This window comes from Chiloscyllium punctatum, chromosome 1, assembly GCF_047496795.1.
Source record: "Chiloscyllium punctatum isolate Juve2018m chromosome 1, sChiPun1.3, whole genome shotgun sequence".
In the NCBI taxonomy this organism is placed as follows: Eukaryota; Metazoa; Chordata; class Chondrichthyes; order Orectolobiformes; family Hemiscylliidae; genus Chiloscyllium; species Chiloscyllium punctatum.
The window spans coordinates 66,388,873-66,406,623 of record NC_092739.1 but is presented as its reverse complement, the minus strand read 5'-3'; the positions used below and the strand labels follow the sequence as shown (position 1 = coordinate 66,406,623).

At 38.4% G+C, this 17,751-nt stretch overlaps 1 protein-coding gene across 2 annotated transcripts in view; it reads right to left on the bottom strand.

The window, feature by feature from the left end:
• Positions 1 to 457: 457 nt before the first annotated feature.
• The window catches only part of fam114a1 (family with sequence similarity 114 member A1), a 49,979-nt gene continuing 32,685 nt past the window's right edge, over positions 458 to 17,751 (bottom strand). For both annotated transcript variants that reach the window (XM_072567665.1, XM_072567675.1), the window contains exons 10-14: positions 14,541 to 14,693; positions 13,387 to 13,526; positions 8,783 to 8,855; positions 8,073 to 8,126; positions 458 to 4,209 (exon numbers count right to left, since the gene is read on the bottom strand). In XM_072567665.1, coding sequence (XP_072423766.1) covers positions 4,108 to 4,209; positions 8,073 to 8,126; positions 8,783 to 8,855; positions 13,387 to 13,526; positions 14,541 to 14,693 — 522 coding nt within the window. In that variant the 3' untranslated portion in view covers positions 458 to 4,107. The remainder of the gene's footprint in view (positions 4,210 to 8,072; positions 8,127 to 8,782; positions 8,856 to 13,386; positions 13,527 to 14,540; positions 14,694 to 17,751) is intronic.

The following is a 17,751-nucleotide window of genomic DNA, read 5'->3' as shown; positions in this document are numbered from 1 at the left end:
GTTGATCTCTCTCAATCTGAAATACTACCACATTTCGATTACTAACCCTAGATGCTACTTAATTGAGATCTCTTATTAATCCTACCTGATTACACATTATTCTCTGCAGAAAGCCAACTCCTGCAAATACACATCATCGAGCCTTCCAGGAATATACATAAAACAAGGTTAAAAACCTGCTGGCCTGTATCTGTTAATGGTCTGACATGCTCGTGTGTGAACTAGTTTGCTTTGAAGGTCGCAGCTTGAGAGCAACGATTAAGCAACCCTCAGTGCAAGTAAAGAAAGGTATTTGAGACACTGCCTTGTTCTGAGCAATGTTAATTATCATTTTAGATACTAATTTTTTCAAATTGAAACATTAAAAGAATATTAAATCTTTTTTTAAGTGGGAGGAAAAGAAATTCTGTTGTATTGGACATAGTGTAGTGTACAATAATGAAACACAATACAAACATTTCCCTCAGTAATATTTATTCAAGCCAAAATGATTAACAAAAAATGGAGGAATCTATTGAGCAGAATAACTGCTCACTAAATTTACTATAAATCTATTCACTAACTTAATTATCATATGCAGTACAGAGTGTTTCAGATCTAAATATTAAGAGTCAATTGAATGCTTAATATTTTTTCACGTTTTGAACTATTGCCCCATACAAACTCCAACTGGCCTCCTTTATATGAGAACTATAATGTGATATACAGAAAAACAAACTGTAAACTTCTGGATTTATATTATCATAGGAATTAATTTTAATGATGAGGCAGCCAAACATTTCTGTTTATTCTGTTCCTTTGACTATGTTAACTAACCTCTATTGTAAAGTTGTTTAGTGTATTTTCTTTCCATAGAAAAGCATGTGCATGCCATTATCAATAGCATTTTCAAGACTACGAAGGTTGAGTAAACATAAAAAACATAAAACAACAGTTATCATTTCTTTTACAGAGAAATGTTGATGCCTTTGAGAAAGGTTTTAACGCTGCACTCCTGCTGAATATTCTTTCTGTTATTTGGATAAAGCACAAATGAAAAAACATAGGACAACTTGTTGATTTATCCCTTTCTAAGTTTAAGATTAGGTCTGATTAAATCGGATACTGGCTCTCATCAATAATTTTCAGGGAAATATTTGTCTCTTCCAAACATACCTGCTTTGATGAATAAGTTTTTATAAAAGTATTTTTTCTGATTGCAAAGAATGTTATAACCTAAAAAAGACATTGACTGAACATGATTTTGCTTCGTTTTTTGACAAATTAACAGAAAAAAACCATGAAAATCTGATGGCCTAATTATTTACTCTGTTGACTTGAATAGAACTTCAACTGACTGAACAGCAATGGAATGTGTATCAGTTACATGTAACATTTGCTAAGATCTGTATGCGATCATCTCACTCCTGCTACATCATGAAGATGGTTAGACATTTTGTCCTCAATGCAATTTAAACAATAAATAATTCATCAATTTTTCCAATAACAGTATGTAAAATTTATACAGCTGTATATAATACAGTCATGTGCCATTTGTATTTTAAAACAAAACTGGAGACATTTAGACTCCTTGAATGTGGCTCCATGTGCACTGGCTGACCCCACTATTGTATCCAAATAGCCATTCATCATCTGTGAGCCTTGGTAGCTAATTGATGACTAGTTATTCAATCACTGCCTGAATATCTTCTCAAAGATTGCCATCTCCATCAGGAGTTACTGAATAACAACTGGAAGCAGCAGCCTCAGATGCTGAGGCCAACACTAGCACCTCTAACAGGCCAGAAACTTTTCACTGAGACGTTCAACTCCGCGATATCATCTTTGGTATCTGAACCATTAATAAAAACAAGCATTGCACTTAATTTGATACTAATATCTTTAGAAAGAGGAACTTGATGTTACAAAGGTTTTCCTGAGCTTTTTTTTACAAACGTTGTGCTTTTCAATACTGTTACTCTCAGGTGTTGTGTTTAGACTGCACTTCCTTTTTGTGAACACGCCAGCCAATACATAGACAACATTATCAAAATCAGATGAATGCAAGCTTCTGGCAAAGATTATGGAAATAAATATGGACCAGTGACAAGGCCAGCCCAGTTTTCTCTTTAGTTTTATAGTCGTTGTCCATCTCTGAGAAGAATTAGATATGTACCCGCCTCTCCTGTTTCACTAAACAAATGCCAAGTGCAGGTCTTTTGTGCCCATGACTTTACAGCTGAATGATTATCCATTTTATGCTATATATGACTAAGCAAACAAAATCTAGACAAAATTGTATTTATTTACTGTATTAAACTACAGATTTTTTTTGTTAATTTAACACAAATCAAAACATCATGAAAATATGTAGGATTTTCCTGTTAGGCTGTGGGTCCTGCCCTCTGCTTTGCTTAGGGATCAGAAGACTGTGCTGTGTGGGAAACAAGCACTTAATGGACTTTCTGATGGAGCAGCTGATAATGGGACAGAAGGTAAGCTCACTATAAAATTAAAGGTAGTTGGCATATTGTTGAAGTTAGAGCTATAGTCACAGCCCATCAGCTAGGAAGCAGCAGCAGCTGGATGCTGTGACATTAAAGTGAAAGTGAGGCTGCCCCCCAACATGCAGGGGCCCTAGTTACAATGTTTCTAAATATTAAACAAAAATGGTCCTTGCAGCTGGGTTACAGCTAAGGGGGATAGGAAAGAAGCCTACTGATGTTGTGATCTGCAATTGGTGCTGTGCCCTGGCAAACGGGAGAGGTCTTCATGTCTGCCTGGAGCACTGAAAACCATTCCCCATCACAGACAGGAAATCATAGGCCAAATGGAAAATCCCAATCAATGTTTTTCAATTGGTCACCAACCAGTTTAATTGGCCATTCTGCACAAGCAGGTAGGTATACCTGTTGCTCTCACTATCCTGCTCTGGAAGAATGAAGCAGGGGAACTGATACACCAACAATGGCACAATTTTTAATGGTGGTCAGTCTCTGCTCCCAGCATACTGGGGGCTATAAGTTCAACCTCAAATCTTCACTCATTTCTGATTGTTTAACTTCTCAAATTACATTATATAAATTAAAACATGACATAAAACTCATCTAAATCTTGAGAAAACTGCAACTTGGATTACAAGAAGGGGAGTATTCTAATATATAATGCATGGTTAAAGGAAAAAAATTAGAAATATACGATCAAATTTCCAAAATGAGTGACAACTTCACTGGTGATAAGCAGAGATACGAGTGAAATTGCCATTTTTGCATTTATTCTCTAAGATTCTGTTGGACTCTCATTGAAGCTTCAATGGGAGATTAGGACAGCTCTGTGGAAGGTCAATGCTTATGTGTTTAACCAGCAAGCATTTATTTTTGTTCATTTCAGGTTAGTGTAGGTTATAATCAATAATATTTTTAATAATGGCTATTCAGCAGAAACTTTCAAGAAGAAATTTAAAATATACAGTAACATTTAACCTTCACTCTTTATTCATTTATTGCATCTAAAGCATTGTAGTGATTCCCTACAATCCCTACAATAAATAACACTCTTGTTTCTCATCCTGAAAACATTATTTCCTTGCAACACTAAAGAAATTATTATAATGATGCAAAAATATTACTAACGGATGTCTAGTGTTTACTGTTACTAAAATAGAAAAGTGCATCTTCACTCTGAAGTGAGTAGAAGCTAAATTCTTGTATCAATGCTGTGATTTAATTATTATCACAAATAGTGTTTTTCACTGTGGATAAAAGGTAATTTGAAATTGAAAAGATTTTCAAATACTGTAAAAGTTAATGCATGAGTTACACCCTCAGATGTCTCAGGCACTGGTGTTAAGAAATCTGATATATGTACTATTAGTATTCATTGCTATTCAAAGAGTATGGTACACCACAGAACAATACTCATTTCATTGCATTATTTTAGATCTTCCAAGAATTAAGGCAATTGGTGATATAATTATGCTTACAAAATTCTACTAATATTTCTTTTCTACAATTTTAGTGTAAACCTTTCAGAGCAGAACCAGGCTCCTGCCAACTTTGTAGCTGGCTGTCCAAAATTCTGCAATTCAAAATCTCATATTAATAAATGCAAAGATAGTCACACTGTTTCCTAGTTGTCCACTTTGTTGGTGTTGGACTGCAGGTGGCAAATCTGAAGAATTGGAAGCAGTAACTGAAATGCACCTTGAATGTAGGTTGTACTGTTACAGCCCTGTAAAGATGAAGGCACATTAGTTCCTTTAAATGTTAACAATTTTTTGACATAAGTTCATACTCTTCATAACCAAACCCAATAAGAAATTCTTCCTGCTTCCCAATCAATTAGCTCACTTTCAAAAGGGACTGACACAGAATGGAGTTCTCCAAGCAGATAGTGTGACTTGCAAGCAGATAAATTATACCAAGTGTTTGTACAATTTTCTCAGCAATGAATAACTGAATGGCAAATAGTGAATCACTATACCATATTTTGTAAAATTCAGCCCAAAGCATTACACAGCTTACAGCAACAGTTCAGTCAGCAGCATAGATTAGGAGTTATTGGTAACATCTATGGTTTGATTGTATTTCTAGTTCATTGAAAAAAGTAATGGGGCTTTGACCTAACCATCCAACAAAAGATACAATACGATCACAAGCTTACACCCTAAGAAAGTAAAAATAGAAAACTGTAAATGATGGCAATCAGAAATAAGAGATAAAACACTGATCGTTTATAAAAATCTATAAAGGGAGGATGGGCTACAATGTTGCTGTTGCATTGCCTGCATTAGAAATGAAATGAAAATTGGAAGCTAAGTATGCTCTTTCTGTAAGGCTGGGGGAAAAATGTTGACAGAAGAGACGGTCAACAAATGCATCAAATCACAGCAGAGGAAGATGTCCTGCATTTTGAGAAAATATTTTCTTAGTTCTGTACAATGAACTTAAACAAGTGGAAAAAGCATACATAGTGCTTTCTCCATCACCTCATACAACTTGCATGAGCTATAATTTCCTCCAGCTAAACGTGGAGGTGACTGAAGTCATTAACTTTGATCCCCACCACAAATCTTGCACCTTTGTCAAAGTATTGATTCCCCTAATTTTCCAGGAATGATCCAGACTGTTCACAACAAAAGGGCTGGAACCTTTGTGGAATCAGAATGATTCTGGAAACCTTTAAAATGGTAGGTGGGGACCAATTCCAGGATTTCAAAGCTCCCTGGTGCAGGATAAATGTGCAAGTGAGAAGCCCACACAGTGCACTTCAAACATGGCTGGCTCCACTGCTGGGTAAATTCTCTGAGATGTTATTTTTATCTATTTGGGTCAGCTTCACTATGACTAGTTGTTCATAGGTCCTCAGAGAATGGGGAACCATGTCCTGAACCTTTGGAAGGTCAATCTTAAAAGGTCTTTTCCATGCACCCCCCAATACAACTTATTGCCAACTTATGTGCTCCATCCATGTTCATAGTCCTTGGCACCTTCTAAAGCAACAACTGAACCTCCATACTCAATCACCCAATTTGTACCAGGTACAGAACATGAGGACTGGTGTAAGAACTCAGTAAACGTTCATGTCTCATTATGCATGCTTGGTTGAAAGGTGATCCAAAAATATTATTTCAGCAGTGGATTCTGTTTTGACAATTGGAAAGGATCATTGACATCATTAAGTTATTTGAAGATTTTTGTCAATAATTCAATTTATTTCCAAAAATTAAGAGGTGAAATGTTTGAAGCCTCTATTGTTGAAACTTTAATGATCTGTTTGACACTTTTATAGTTATCGAAACAATAGTTTTTTTCCAAATAAGGTTTGTAAATGGGTGCTTTTCTTCTGAGCAGCTCTGTACATGTTTGTGCCACCAAATGGCTCATTAGATCTGTACAGAGTATATATTACTTGAAGGGTTAACAACAGAGGTACATTTTTAATCTGAAAGACAGAAGGTTTACAGAAAAGTCTTGAGGAAATATGCTTTCACTCAGAGTATGGGAGGGTAGTTGAGGTAGGTAACCTCACAATCTTTAAAAAGTACTTGGATGCACATTTGAAGTGTCATAATATTCAAGGCTATGGGCTTGGTGCTGGCAAGTGAGTCTGGTGTAGATTTAGGGTATTTCTTATTTTTGGTGGTAGAGACTCGATGGGTGAAGGGCCTCTTCTGTACCATGTGATTCAATGTTGAATAAATGCTCATGGAATGTCATAAGGTGGCATGGAGAGTGGCTGGAGAGAGTGAGGGGTGAGGGCTAAAGAGCCAAACAGCCTTTAATACAAATGGCATGAAGTCCCAGAAACCCAAAGCAGATTTCAAATTGATCCACTTTGGCACTTGGCTGCCCTAACAGTAGTATAACCTGTCTCTATTCCTAAATCAGCACAGCATCCTCTGAAATGATTATCTAAGCCCATGAATCAACCATTTCAAGATTTTCACAGTTGATTGCCCAAAGGAAGAAATACTTGTATAATTCTTTTCTTGACCACTCAAAGGGGTCTATGACCAATGAAGCACTTTTTGGAAGCATAGAGACTGTTGTGATGATGCAGATGCAGTTGTCAACAGCTAATTCTCACAAACATTATAAGGAGCAGATAATCAATATAAAATACAGATTGAGGAATAAATATTGGTCATGGCTTTGGGAATAAATTCTACTTCAAAATAGCTCTTTAAAGATTTTATTTGTCCACTCGTGGTACATGTGCATCATTGGCTGGCTAGCATTTATTACCTATCCCTAGTTGCCCTTTAGAAGCTGGTGGTGAGCTGCCTTCTTGAACAGGTGCAGTCAGGGGTGGTACGGTGGCTCAGTGGTTAGCACAGCTGCCTCACAGCACCAGGGATCTGGGTTCGATTCTAGCCTAGGGCGACTGTCTGTGTGGAGTTTGCACATTTCCCCCGTGTCTGCGTGCGTTTCCTCCCACAGTCTGAAGACATGCAGGTCAGGTGAATTGGCCATGCTAAGTTGCCCATAGTGTCAGGTGCATTAGTCAGAGGGGAATGGGTCTGGGTAGATTACTCTTCAGAGGGTCAGTGTGGACTGGTTGGGCCAAATGGCCTGTCTCCACACTGTAGGGAATCTAATCTAATCCACATGCTGTATGTTGACCCACATGCCCTTAGGGAGGGACTTCCAGGAATTTGACCCAGTGACAATGAAAGAAGAAATGTATATTACAATGGAATCTTGCACATCAACCTGAGCAAGCACATGGTACCTCATCTGAAACACCACACCCCTGACAGGACTGCAATGGAACGTCAGTCTTTGTTGGAGGTAAAGTGCTTTGTGGCTGTGAACTACATCATATAAAAGCAAATCAATTTTTCCCCTATTTGGTCATTTTCTTTACTACTTGGACATTAATAAAAAATATTACTGCGTTTCCTCTTTATGTTACCCATTAATTGATTTTTGAACATTCACTTTGTTTTTCTTACTTCTCTTTGTAGTTCTACCATGTTTCTGAATCCTGTATGGTTCCCGACTGAATTATGAGCTGACACCTAACATAAACCTTTTTCAGCTTCATTTGGCTCTTTATATCTTTAGTCATCCTGGAAACTCCAGCTTTGGATGCCATTCCTTTCCTTTTTGTAGGAATGTATCTAATCTGTACCTAAACTTGCTCTTTTTTGAAAGCACCTTATTACTCAGAAGGCAACTTCAACAAAAATCCATTTATGGAAAAAGATCCACAATAGCTTTGAAAAGAATAGATCAATATTTGAAAAAAATCAACATTTTTAAAAAAAATGAGTGCAGGAAAATGCAGAGGAATGGAACAACATAGATAGCTGTATTAGCGAATTCATACTGTCTTAGAGCCTGAAAGCACACAATCTGTTAATTCAGACAATGAAATCAGACATGAAATCAGACAAATACTCCATAATTGACCTTCAGTCAATACACCAGATAAGCATAAAATCAGCTTTCTGTATTCTGAAAATTAGACAAGGCACCTTAATGTTTAAGCAAATACAAAGAGCAGGTAAGATATATTACCCCAAATAAAGCAAGGTAATATATTGTAGAATATTGTATAGGCATTATTTCAAAAAGTGTAAAGCTCACCTCAAATAATATAGTATTTATTTGTGGATTTAAAACCTCTGCTTTCTTTTTTGCCTGTAAAAATAATGCATAGAAAATTTCACAAATGCAATTAAACCAAATCTGACATAGGTTACAAACTACTGCCAGAAAACTGAAATACTCATCAGGTCAGACAGATTTAAGATTCCAGGTTGATGTTGACTTTTCACCAGAACTGAGGAAAGATTGAAATGCAATAGGTTTTGAGTAAGTGATAAGTGGGAAAGGGGAGGAAGAACAAAGGGAAAGGTATGTGGGCTCGGGCTAGAGAGATTAAATAGCAAAAGGTTTTGTGGCAATGTGTATGAATTGCTGAACAGCATGTGTCCACAAAAGCCTTATGCAGTCTTATGTTAAATTGGCCAACTGTTCAAAATATGGGAGGAATTCCAGAAGTATTCATATCCTGTTTCTGTTACAAAAAAAACCATGAATGTACATTGAGAAAATTATCTTTGCATATTATGTTTTGAATTTATTTCAGCAAAGTACTTTCTTACTTGATGGAACATTTTAACCTGTACTGCTTCAATAAATTCTCCAAACCCAGACCATATTGAACGTTTTGTGAATTGTGAAATCATTGTTTAGCCCAATTGGCACCCTGAAGTCCATGCAACAGTTTGAAGCAGGTATCATCCACAAATTTAAGGCAGTAAAAATGATAGTGAATAACTACAAGAACTTACCCCTGCTCGAGTCAAACAGGAAGCAAATTTCTTAGACAATGTGGACACTTCTGTACACATTGCAACAGTTAACCTGGATCAGAAGGAAATAAAACCTGGTGAGAAAATGTGATTACAAAACAAAATGGAAATTATCAAATTTGCTTAAAGGCTTGGTGAGAGAGTTACCTGAAAACTTACACAACCATTTCCAAGATAGTTAAACAGGGTTGAACTACTGTAAGTACGTAAAGTTGTACTGATTATAACAAGATAAGTCAGGTGGACCTCATAGAATACGAGTTCCCTGACTGGGGCTGTTAATCTGTTCTAATCAGGGAGCCCTGACTGAGAGACAAACAAGATTGTCAGAGGTTCTGTTCACTCCATGAGATGGCTCTGAAGAAGCCAGAGCAGTGTCAGGTACAATGCACGTGTAAGTAAAGGGTGACTTGGTGACAGAATACAGGCCTCTGTAGAGTTATTTCAAAAATGACTCTGTGTAGAAATTTGCAGAAGGGAGGATCAGTAGATCACTCAACATCAGATTACATTCCAGATGGGAAATCTGACTGTAAGCTAACATGCTCCTTGTAAGCCTGTCCTACTGCTATGCTGCAGGCAGGCTAAACTGGCAAAGTTTACCTCTCATTCAGAAGGAAATCTCACCTTCAGGAGTAGCTGAATCATCTGATTGATTGCCGGTTCCATCTTTCCTGGCAGTGCCAGAAAAGGAACGTGGCTGCCTCAAGAAAGTAAATCATGGGTTTCATGGTGGGAGGGGACCTAGAGCCCAGGGAATGGGTAGACAGTGGTGGAGGGGCTGGATTCTGTCTGGTAGTTGTAGTTACTATTGGCATTTTGGAGGTTACTTCAATAAACACAAGGCACCTTCCAAAGAAGATGTCTAAAAACAGCGTGCCTGCTTTGGTCCAACAGTGCATGCCAACTGCAGTTTGATATGGGTAGCATGTTTTCAGGGTTAAAAGAGCTTATTAAAAGCTGAATGGATGCTTACTTATTTACACAGATGTCATGGGTGGGCCGATGATCCTGGCACCCACTCTTCCCCTTTTTTTAAATGGGGTTGCACTTAGGGAAGGTGATGGCTGGCTAGCTGACCAATTCACACTCCTCTGAACATACTAATACCAAAGCCATGGAGCATTTAATATCTACCTTTTTTTTCAGAGAAGAACTGAAGATCACATCCAGGAGAACTTTTCTTGCTAGTAGATAAGCCTACTAGTGTTAGAGTGGTGCTGGAAAAGCAGGTCAGGCAGCATCCGAGGAGCAGGAAAAGCGACGTTTCGGGCAAAAGCCCTTCATCAGGAATGAAGGCTCCCTGATTTTCCTGCTCCTCGGATGCTGCCTGACCTGCTGTGCTTTGCCAGCACCACTCTAATCTAGACTCTGATCTCCAACATCTGTAGTCCTTACTTTTGCCTACTAGTGTTAGACCTAATCCTAGGGAAACTGGTCAAACGGTTGAAGTTTCAGCCAGCAAGCGTTTTGGGGATAGTGACCATGACTCTAAGTTTCAAAGTCAGGGATAAGGATAGTGCAGAAGCTAAGAGATAAATTGAGGTAAGGCCTACTTCAGTATCATCAGACAAGATCTGGCAAATATAGTCTGGGAACAGCTACTTGCATGTAAATCTACATTTTGAAAGTGGGAATTTTTAAAAGGTAGTATCATGAGAATTCAGGGCCAAAGTTTTCCTCTAAAACTGAAGGGCAAGGGCAGTAAGTCCAGGAATGTCAACGGATATTGAGAGTTTGATAAAGTGGAAGAGAGAAACATGCTTCAGGTACAGCATGTTAAACATAAGGGAAGCCCTTCAAAAGTCATAGAGTCCCATACCATGGAAACAGACCCTGCAGTCCAACTCATCCATGCCGACCAAGTTTTTCAGACTAAACCAGTCCCACACACCACCCTGTGTATGAAAATGTTGCACCCAGATCCCTTTTAAATCTTTTTCCTCTCAGCTTAAAAACATGCCCCCTGGTTGTGAATTCTCCCACCCTAGGGAAAAGATCTTTGCTATTTACCTTTTCTATGTTCTTCATGATTTTATAAATCTCCATAATGTCACCCCTCAACCTCCTACGCTCCAGTGAAAGAAGCCTCAATCTATCCAGCCTCTCCTTATGAATCAAAACCTCTAGTCCCAGCAACATCCCGATAAATCTTTTCTGAACCCTTTCCAATTTAATAGTATAGTAGGGCGACCAGAATTACACAGTAGTCCAAAAGTATAGATAGTATAGGAGACGGCTTAAAAAGGAAACTAGAAAGGCAAAAAGAGGCCGAGAAATATCTTTGGCAAATGGGATCAAGGAAAATCCCAAGGCTTTTTATAAGTATATTAACAGCAAGAAGATTACCACAGAAAGAATGGGACCTGTTAGAAACTAAAGGGGCAACCTGTGTATGGAGCCAGTAGATGTGGGTGAAGTCTTAAATGAATACTTCTCATCTATATCCACAATTGTAGCAGGGGACATCAGTTGGGATGGTGAGATTCTGGAACATGTTAAGATTAATACGGAGGAGGTTTTCAATGTTTTAGCAGGCATTTAGATGCATATATCCTAAGGGTCTGATGAGACATTTCCCAAGTTGTTATGAGTGGCAGGGAAGAAAATTGCTGGTGGATTTATTTAATACTTTATTGGCTACAGGTGAAGCGCCAGATGACTGGAGAATAGCTAATGTAGTTCCTTTGTTCAAAAAGAGGAGCAGAGATAGGACAGGTAATTACATATTAGTTAGTCTGATGTCAGTGGTAGGGAAATTATTGAAAAGAATTCTGAAGGACAGGATTAATCAATACTTAGAAAGGCAGAGATTGATCAGGGAGAGACAGCATGGATTTGTTAAGAGGGAGATCCTGTCTGCCTAATTTAATTAATTTTTTTAGTAAAGATAACTAAATATATTGATGTGGGTTCTGCAGTTGATATGGTAGACATGGACTTCAGACAAGGTCCCACATGGAAGGCTGGTCCAACAGGACGAACCCATGGGATCCAAGGCAAGCTGGCAAACTGGATCAAAAATTGACTTATAGTGAAGGGTTGTTTCTGCAATTAAAAGTCTGTGACTGATGGTGTACCACAGGAATTGGAGCTAGGATCCTTGCTTTTTGTTATGGACATTAACTGTTTGGATGTGAATACTAGAAGGTTTAATTAGTAAGCTGCAGATGACATGAGAATTAGTGGTGGTGTTGATAGTGAGGCAGATGGCACTGGCTACAGTCTGATAGGTGCGAGGAGATATATTTTGGGAGGTTTTATAAGGGAAGGATAAACACAGCGAATGGTAGGTCCCTAGGGAATACTGAGGAGAAACCTGACATTTGTATATAAGTCTACAGATCCCTGAGTTAGGAGAAAGTGAGGACTGCAGATGCTGGAGACCAGACTTGAAAAGTGTGGTGCTGGAAAAGCACCGCAGGCCAGGCAGCATCTGAGGAGCAGGAGAATCGATGTTTCGGGCATAAGCCCTTCTTCAGCATAGGGAGACAGAGTGGTGAGGAAAGCATTTTGGCTGCGTGCCTTCATACACCAGGGTTTAGAATATGGAGGCAAGGCAGTCTTGTTACAACTTTATAAACAACATTTACACCACAGTTGGAATACTGTGTGAGGCTCTGGTTACCATACTATCGGAAGGATATACTGCAATGGAGAGGGCGCAGAGGAGATTCACCAGGATATTTCCTGGGATGAAAATTCTTAGTTATAAAGAGAGACTGGATAGGCCAGATTTGCTTTCTCTGTAACAGAGAAATCTCTTGGAGATCTGATTGAGGTATACAAAATTATGACAGGCTTAGACAGAAGATTGTGATAATCTCTTCCTATGGTAGATGCGTCTAAGACCAGAGGACATAAGCTAGGGTGAGGAGTAAGTGGTTTAGAGGAGATCTCTGAAAAAAGTTTTTCACCCATAGAGAGTAGTAGATATATAGAACGTGCTACCTGAGAGCGTGGTGGAGGCAGGTACTTTCGAAACATTTAAGAAGCATCTGGATGAGTACATAAATTGCTGGAGCACAGTTCGCTCTGGCGTAAGTACAAGGAAATGGGATTAGTGGAGTTTGGTTGGTATAGACATGGTGGGCTGAAGGGCCTATTTCTATGCTGCATCAATCTCTGACTCACATTGCATCACCACAACATGCAAAGAAAATAATAGTCATCTTCATGTAGAGATCTAAATAGATTTAGTGCATGAATAGTGAAGATAATTTGAACATTTGGAAAATAATTCTGCAGTCAGTTGAAACAAAACAGAAACCTGGGATAAGCTATATGCACACTTCTTTAGATTGTGCGCTAAGTGGGGGCAGCATGTCGTGAAAAGAGAAAATTTTGAAAGCAAATGCAATCATCTACAGAAAATTGCCTTTGTTAGAATTTTTTGTAACTATTGTAACATATATCCATTAGTTTAGCACTTGAGGGATGTTTTCTTTTATTTCCTAATTTTAATAACAAGGAACCATAAAATAATATTGTCTGTTTTTCTAATCATGGTATATTGAATAAATGTTTTTGAATATGTCAAATAAACAATCCCAAATGAACATCAATATAGTTTTAAATCTTACTTAGTGAGGATTTTAGACTGATCCAATGCTGACTTCTCCACATCCTGTCCATGGAGGATTAACTCAGCCACTTTATGGAGTTGCTCAATGCAGCGAGCTGTTATCTCAGCCAGACTCTCAATTGATAACATCAAAACATCCTGCATTGAAATCACAAATACATTTTCTTTACAAATAAATATTTTTCTCCATAATTTTTATTCCATTCTCCCTCCTGGAATGGCACACTGCAGTTACCAATAATCCATCATCTGGCCCAAATGGCAATTTTTGTTCATTTGTGGGACATGGGCTTCGCCAGCTGGCTAGCATTTATTGCGGTTCCTAATCTCCTTCATAGGTACAGCCCAGAGATCTTAAGATGGGAGGGCACAATCTCCCTTTTTGTGGACTTTCATAGGAAGGTGATGAGAAGAACAAATTGGCCTGGAGAGGTATTTGCTGGTGACTAGTTTATCTACTAACAGTGGTGTCGTGGTTTTCTCTTGGATTAATAATCCAGAACCTCCGAGGCTACACATAGAGATCATTGGTTCACGTCTTATTGCAGCAGATGGTGAAATTTGACCGCAATAAAAATCTGGAATAAAGCACCAGAATAATGGCGACTATGTAGTCATTGTTAATTGCCATAAAACCCCACTTGATTCACTAATGTCCTTTAGGAAAGGAAATACGCCATCCTTACTAATTTAGCCAAGTATGTTCGAGTCCAGAACTGCAGCAGTGTGTCTAACTCTGAACTGCCTCTAAGCAATTCAGGATGAACAATAAATACTCACTTAGTCTGCAAAAACCTACATCCCATTAAATTAATAAACAAAATATGGTGGACATTGTGCACACACCAAAATATGTTGAGGAATACTGAAATGAATGATCAATTCATCTACATTTTTTCATGTAATCTTCTAAATTCACAGAGTCCACAAAGCTTATTTGTCCCGAATTATCCACAGTACAGTATTTCATCCAAAATAAAATGAAACTGAGTGGTACATTTTGTGAGCTTTGCAAAATTAGATTGCTGCTGGACACTATAGCGTAAAAAACAGGCTTTGTACATTTGAATAACAGAACTTAGTATTAAAAATTTTGAGAATATCTTTTAATTTTAGCAGATGCATCTAGTTTACAGCTTAGAAAATCCTTACCTCTACAGATATTTTGTCTTTCTGACTTGCTTTGTATTTTAGTTTCTCTTCTTCATTCTCTTTTTCATTATTTTTTTCTGATCCCAGTTCTTTATCTTCTTCTGCAAGCAAAGCATTGGTCTCTTTCACCCAGTCATAAGCCTTTCTCCTTGCCTGGAAAAATAATTGTCAATTTAAGATATCAGCTGACTTTCAATACTTTGGATCACTATATGACTCTCTTCTTTAAATAGTATTTTCAGAATGTGATCATACGTGAGATATAATCACAACAGATTAAAAATAGAACAGGAATTCTAATGAGGCTAGCCCTTGGCTGAGGTTTATGCACCCATTTAATCTCTTGAAATGCCTGAGCCCCTGCTTGCTCTCTGCTATTAATTTTATACTATTTACTTATACAACATTAAAAAGTTTCAAGTGGGTGTAGTTTCAGTTATTTGAAAGGTCAGGATTGTTGTCACTTTATTGGACTGTAGAGAAAAGGGAGTCTGCTTTTGACATTATTTTTACACATAAAATTGTCATAAAATGCACTGTTTCTATACAGTGCATAGTTTGAATAACCTTAAGAATTGCCCTAGCTTGACACTTTGTTTACAAGGGATTGAGTGGATTGGCATACCCTGGCATAAAGAGTGGGGGGAATTATGTGCATGAGAAATGTTTGAACTTATAAAACGTCCTTCGTGTACACTACTGTTCAGCACACCTAGGATAGGTTGTGGACCACATATCTTTAACAACCTGGCCTGTCTCCATGAAAATTGTGCAGGAACAATTCATGGGGCAATAGAGTCAGTCAGGTTGGGAGTGCCAGGTGCGGGCTCATGAGCTGAATTAGTCTGTGTTCTTAAAAAATGCCCTGGTAAAAATTGGAAAGCCTAGGAATTGGTTCAGAAGTCTTGGAATCAAGGCCTACATGCCATTTTTTTTAAAACAACTGAGTCATCTGAACTCATCAAAAATACAGGCCTTCATGACTTCAACATCATGAAATCAAAAACACATTTATTACCATTTAATTAACTACTTTTACTATTAGAAGGGTATGCAACTTGATTATTAAGATTGCTGTTTATTAGAAATTTTTAAAATCTAATTTCTATATTTAATCCAAGTGCTTGTATTCCTTGCAGAACATAAAAGGGATAAAATGGCAAGCAATGTCACCATTTGAATTCATTAGCTTGTTTGTTTCAAAACTGAATCAAATCAGTAGACCATATCTACTGGATTACAGGGTGACCTGGACAAGTTAGGTGAGTGGGCAGATGCATGGCAGATGCAGTTTAATGTGGATAAATGTCTGGTTATCCACTTTGGTGGCAAGAACAGGAAGGCAGATTACTACCTCAATGGTATCAAATTAGGTAAAGGGGCTGTTCAGAGAGATCTGGGTGTTCTTGTCCACCAGTCAATGAAGGCAAGCATGCAGGTACAGCAGGTCGTGAAGAAGGCTAATAGCATGCTGGCCTTCATAACAAGAGGGATTGAGTATAGAAGCAAAGAGGTGCTTCTGCAGCTGTACAGGGCCCTGGTGAGACCACACCTGGAGTACTGTGTACAGTTCTGGTCTCCAAATTTGAGGAAAGACATTCTGGCTATTGAGGGAGTGCAGCGTAGGTTCACGAGGTCAATTCCTGGAATGGCAGGATTGCCTTACACGGAAAGACTGAAGCGACTGGGCTTGTATACCCTTGAGTTTAGAAGACTGAGAGGGGATCTGATTGAAACGTATAGGCTTATGAAAGGACTGGACACTCTGGCAGGAGGGAACATATTTCCGTTGATGGGGGAGTGCCGAACCAGAGGACACAACTTAAAAATACGGGGTAGACCATTTAGGACAGAGATGAGGAGAAACTACTTCACCCAGAGAGTGGTGGCTGTGTGGAATGCTCTGCCCCAGAGGGCAGTGGAGGCCCAGTCTCTGGATTCTTTTAAGAAAGAATTGGATAGAGCTCTTAAAGATAGTGGAGTCAAGGGGTATGGAGATAAGGCTGGAACAGGATACTGATTAGGAATGATCAGCCATGATCATATTGAATGGCGGTGCAGGCTCGAAGGGCAGAATGGCCTACTCCTGCATCTATTGTCTATTGTCTATTATCTGAACAGTAATAAGGAAAATGTCTCAATGACAGCAGTTTCAAGAATGTGATTCCACTGGTGCGACAATGATTCATTTCAGAAGATATTATTTGCAGTTACTTTTGAAAAAGTGCCTAATGCATAAAAAAAACTGACTGGGTACAATGTTAATTAAGCTCACTAATTATAAATCAAAACGGAAAATATACTCAGCGGCTCTATACAGATTCAAAACCAGTCAGGACAGATACAAGGTAGTGCAATACTACAATTTATATAAGGAAGTAGTAGCTCAGATCATCAAAATAACAATTTTAATATATGAAATTGATATTAGAATAAAAGAATTATGTGCTTGCATTACCAACGTTAATTTAATTGAAAGCTTTGTTGAAACCATGGGCAGAATATTATGGGTGCTGCGAGTGTGGTGAGGAGCTGCTTGCCCATCCCCTCCCATCAACCCAGGGGAAAAACATCTGATTAGGTAGAGCTCAGTACTGCACACTGAAGAGACTGTAAGTAGCCCTTTGATGAAGGTGTCAATGTGATCTCAGACTCAGGTATGGAGCAGAGGGGTAAGTGGAGGGTTGTAGGAAAAGGCTGGGGAAGAGACATTAATATGACGTTTTAATGTCCGCAAAAGAAGGAAGGCAGAAAGCCATTACTATCTTCTGGAGGGGTACAATGCACAAAAGGCACTGTGCTAAGACAATACTCCCCTTCCCTCCCGATCTTACTAAAAACATATTAAAAGTTGGCTGCTGACTCCTGCTTGACCATGCCAACCATACTATGGAAGGGGCAGGATAATAACGGGGGAAATTGAGCTGTTAATACGCTCTAGAGAACAGTCATAATGGTCTCAAAATATTAACTTTCTCTCCACAGATACTGTCAAATCTATGAGTTTCTGTTGCATTTTCTGTTTTTCAGATTTCCAGAATCCACAGTATTTTGCTTCTATTAAAGCACTAGAAGGTTGTCTGCTGGGTGACTTCACAAAATATTTATTTTTCAAAGCTGACATTTCCTTAAAAAGTCAAAATCCTCTAATGGTTGACAAAAGACTATGAGATGCAACATACTGAACAATAATTGTGACATAACAAAGGAA